The following is a 4,770-nucleotide window of genomic DNA, read 5'->3' as shown; positions in this document are numbered from 1 at the left end:
AGGTCCACCCCAAACACGATAAAAGTTCTTTCCCTTAAGAAAATCAAATGTGATTTAATCTATATGCAGCCTAATTCACGTTCATTTTAAAGCCCAAATTGAGGTGTTGAATATGCTCGTGCATGTCAATTTTAAACACCAAACTGAAATGTGAAGGCATGCAAGTCAATTTTAATCGTTGTTGATTTTAAGCCCAAATTGAAGTGTTATACATTCATGTCAATTTTAACCAATGTTGATTTTAAGCCCAAACTGAAGTGTTATACATGCATGTCAATTTTAACCAATGTTGATGTTAAGCACCAAAAAATGAAGTGTGAGAGCATGAGTGCAATTAATCTAATACTAATCTAATCCATTCTATAAATCCACCACAGGCCGCAAACAAATGATTAGTAGTAAAATTAAATCAATTGGAAAACAGAGAACCCAAAATTAACAAAAATGAATGCGTGATGATACCTGTGCAATTGTGTGACCCAGAATAGGCGATTACGTAATTCTGTCAAATCGATTGTGTGATCCTGGCAGAGTGAATGTGTGATCCTAACAGGTCGATTGTGTGATGATAACAAGGCGATTGTGTGACACACAAGCAGATAACACAAAAAATAAAAAATTGAAGCTAAATTTGATCAAAAACCTGCAAAACAGATTGTGAGGCTCTAGCTAGATCTCTCATCATCCATTCAATGTTAACCAAATCATATTTCACCCGATATGAGAGAACTAAGTTGTTGTATCTGTCAATGGTTGGTTGGTCTTCCTAATCTTGTATCTTCTTTTCTGCTTTGAGAATTCTCTGATAGCGTCTGGCCTGTCTTCTCTGCTCCTTTGTCCTTTTGGCACTTGAAAGCATGAATTGTACCGTACGTGCCATAAACTGTTATAACAAAAACATGCAATCAAATAATCTGTTTCCAGATTTACTCAATTTCATACAGAATTACAAAGATCGGAGAACAAGAAGGAAATAAGAATAAAAACAATAGAGCAGCAATTTTCCTAGCGAAAGCATAATAATCTCAGAGCGAATGCGTGGTCCTGAGAAATCGATTGCGTGATCCTGAAAGGTCGATTGCGTGACCCTGAAAGGTTGATTGTGTGACTCTGAAAGGTCGATTGCGTAGTTCTGTCTATGCAATTGCATAATGATGCAACCACAAATGCATGATGAAGAGATCTATTTTTGAAATCAGTGCAAAACCTACAAAAAAAGAATAAATTCGTACGATCTGCAAAAATAACATAGAAAACAGAGAAGGTTAATTAGTTGTTGTTTCACGTCGAGTTCACCAAAATGTTGCATGTAAAAGAATTCATCTCTAAAGCATCAATTAGAATTCAAAGGGAAATCATGAATCCCTATCTAATCAAAGAATTCAAACAAACAGACAATGAAATAACACAATCAAATCAAAATAAGAATTATAAAGTAATTCAATCAAAACTCCCTATTACGTGACTGTGTATAACTTCAATTATTCTTCTCCTCTCTGTGGCATGATGGCTCTCAGATATTGCGCTGGCAACCTACAATTGACACAAAGATTCAAAGTTCGTGATTGTTGAAAATGGAGATTGAATGCTCAATTTATAGATAATTGGAGAAGATTGATTGAAAGGTGGAACAGATTGGTCAAGAGGTGGAACTCAAGTGAGCTCACATGAAAATTGATAGTCGAACTATTGATTTAGAGGTGAAACTGAATAGATTGAATAGATTAATTGAGACAACTGATTGAGAAAAAGCTAACTGAAGGAAGAAAAAGAGTGATTGGAGGAAATTAAAGAAGATGACAAAGTTAACTAGAAGATGGAAATAGAGATTGGAGAGATAAATGATTTAATTAATTGATTGAATAAATTAATTTAGCATGTGCTTGCACTTTAACTTAGATTTTCAATTTAATCTTTGCATGAAATTTAATTCAAATAATTGAATTTATTTAAAATTCAATTTAGTATTTGAATATATTTAGAACTTGACTTTCATTTTCAATTTGATTTTTGAAATCATGCACATGTAATTGAATTTGGAAGAAATTAGAAGAAATTGAAATTAAGTTAAATTAGAATTTGGGGATTTGGGAATGGAGATTAATTAGTTAATTAAATAATTTAAAGAAATTATTTAATTATTTAGAAATGGAGTTTAATTAAATAATAAAGATTATATAATTTAAAGGATTAAATCACAATTAATTAAATAATAAATATCTAATTAATATTTAGAAAAGGGTTGAATGATTAATTGATTAGAGATAGAAATTAGAATTTATTTAAATAATAAAGATTATTTAAATTGGAGAATGATTAAATGATAAATATTTAATAACATTAGAAAATGGTTAAAATGATTAAAAAATAGAATGATTAGTAAGATTATGAGGAAATACGAAATTAGAAGAATAAGATTAATTAACTTAATTAAAGAATTAAAGAATTATTTAATCAATTAGAAGAATAATTAGTACACGATCAATGAGACATTTTTAGGTGTCTGCAATAACTACATATCAACGAATGACATAATCTTGTGTGAATTTGTACTAGGTTCATTTCTTCATCCTTCACCTATTCCCATTACACACTCTCTCAAGAACTTGAATTTATGTCACATATTTCTACACATTTTTGCATGTACTTGACATTCATATCACCCATGTCTAGACAGTCATTTCCTATAGTAAAACTGTCATTTTATTGTCCTTAGTCAACCCTATGGCGTGGGATCAATCTTGTTCTATGTGAAATTGACCCTAGAGTTTCCAAGTTCAATTTTAGGTTTTGCCAACTCTTACCCAACTCTTTCCCACCATGAATTGACTTGATATAAATTCCACATGACAATAGCTACATAATGATATTTAAAAATATTTGTTTGAACATTAATTCGAGTCCTCGCATCAATTAAATTAATCTAAATTATTTACTTTAAAAAAAAATATCATTTTCTTTCACAAAAGTAACACCAACCTTAATCATCTTGTTAAAATATTGACCATATCATTAAGTCAAAGCACAAACCTTGGAATTCAATAAAAAAAATCTTCATGAACCAAGCAACTTTAATTTTTTTTAAATAAAATACATTTTTCATAATTTTAAAATAGATTGCATAAAGCTAAGGACTAGAGTATTTTTCAAGTCAACCCACAGAGTTCGCAACTCCATGAAAATCTTGATGAACCAAACCACTTTTTCAATCAAATAAAAGCGACCTTGGTTTTATTTTTCAATATTAGTTGGCCGAGTCAAAGATTTTGTCTGTGGCACTGAACAAGAAGCTTCGTTGCAGGCCAATGAGGGAAAGTTCACATTGGTTTTACGAAAGCTCCTAATTGTTTTAGACAAATTTCAGAGAATTCAATGTTTCAATCAATACTTTTTGGACCCACAAGATTGACTATATCTATTGACCAGGCTAAATCCTGACTTAGGATTCTTTCCTCATAACTATTGTTATTCTCCCTCGTCTTCTTTTAACTCATTGCATTGTATTGCCTCTTCAGCATACAATGCTGAAAAGTATCTTAGGAATCCTCAGCTGCTACCCAGATTGATTTAACTGGGTTTCAGAGCATCCATTGATTCAAATCAAGCAGAAAAAAGCATGTCAAATTCTCCAGCCATGCCCAAACAATGGGGATCTGCAAATTCTGAGTCTCCAAAAGGATTCAACCAGAGTGTGCATCCAGACACTTTTGTTGAGATAGACAGCCATAGCTTCAAGGAGCTTGTGCAGAGACTTACTGGGGCTTCAGAGAATTCTGAGAGCAAAAAGCTCCCTGTTACCAGGCCTGCAAGAACTCCAAAGAAAGATGGTCCAGCAGAAGGAATGAAATCAGGTTGGAATTGTGGATTCCAAGTGGGTATTCAGAAACCAGCCTTCAAGCTCCAGGACAGAAGGAAATTCCAAAGAAAATTGGAGATCAATTTGGGTCTGAATGATCATCATTATGCACACAGATTAACAGGTAATCATTATTATGGGTTGTCTTCTGTGACTCTTCCAGCACTGATTTCCAGCCCTATCACTCCTCTTGGGCCTTTTGATCCATTTAATTCTCCACCAAGTTACTATTATGATTCCACTCCCACATCCTGCTGTCAATCCTTGTGTTTGGAAGAGGAAAAGGAAAAGTTCTGTTTTGAGGGTTCAGCAGTTAGTGTGAAGAGGGAACCAGAGTTGCTTCCCCTGTTTCCCCTGCATTCTTCAAGACAGTCCAGTCCCTGATATGAGGTTGTAAATGGAATTGTAGGTTTCTGCTATTTATAAGATTGTTTAGGCTGCATGGGTTTCCCAAATTTTGTAACAGGCATGTCTAACATCTCTTCTATTCTGTGAATATGAATGAACAATTCTGCTCATGTGAATTACTGTCCTATGTTAATTTAGAGAATTGGGTTTTCATAATGACATTGTTATTCTTAAGTGATGTTCTTTTGTATTCTATTTTCATTTAGATCACTGTAATATCTATAAGAGAATTTAATCATGAAGGTTTTATTGTTGTCAATGTTTTGAATCAAATTCTACGATCCATCATCACTGTTCTCTTATTCCCACTCTTGTTTTCATGTTCTGATGATGGATCATGGAGTTTTTGTGAGATGCTACTATTTTAGATCACTGTAACATCTATAAGAGAATTTGATAATGTAGGTTTTATTGTTGCCACCATTTTGGATCAAACTCCATGATTTATTAACACTTTTCTCTTGATCCGACCAAACATTGCAAAAATAATAAAATCTAGACAGTCA

The 4,770-nt window shown here is 32.8% G+C and overlaps 1 protein-coding gene across 1 annotated transcript; it reads left to right on the top strand.

The window, feature by feature from the left end:
- The first annotated feature begins 3,406 nt into the window (after positions 1-3,406).
- Positions 3,407-4,383, top strand: LOC131066352 (VQ motif-containing protein 31). The gene has a single exon (XM_058001093.2). It carries the CDS (start codon positions 3,617-3,619, stop codon positions 4,238-4,240), a length of 624 nt encoding a protein of 207 aa, XP_057857076.2. The 5' UTR covers positions 3,407-3,616; the 3' UTR covers positions 4,241-4,383.
- The last annotated feature ends 387 nt before the right edge of the window (positions 4,384-4,770 follow it).

Source organism: Cryptomeria japonica, chromosome 3 (assembly GCF_030272615.1).
Source record: "Cryptomeria japonica chromosome 3, Sugi_1.0, whole genome shotgun sequence".
Classification (NCBI taxonomy): Eukaryota; Viridiplantae; Streptophyta; class Pinopsida; order Cupressales; family Cupressaceae; genus Cryptomeria; species Cryptomeria japonica.
This window is presented reverse-complemented; position numbering and strand designations above follow the sequence as displayed.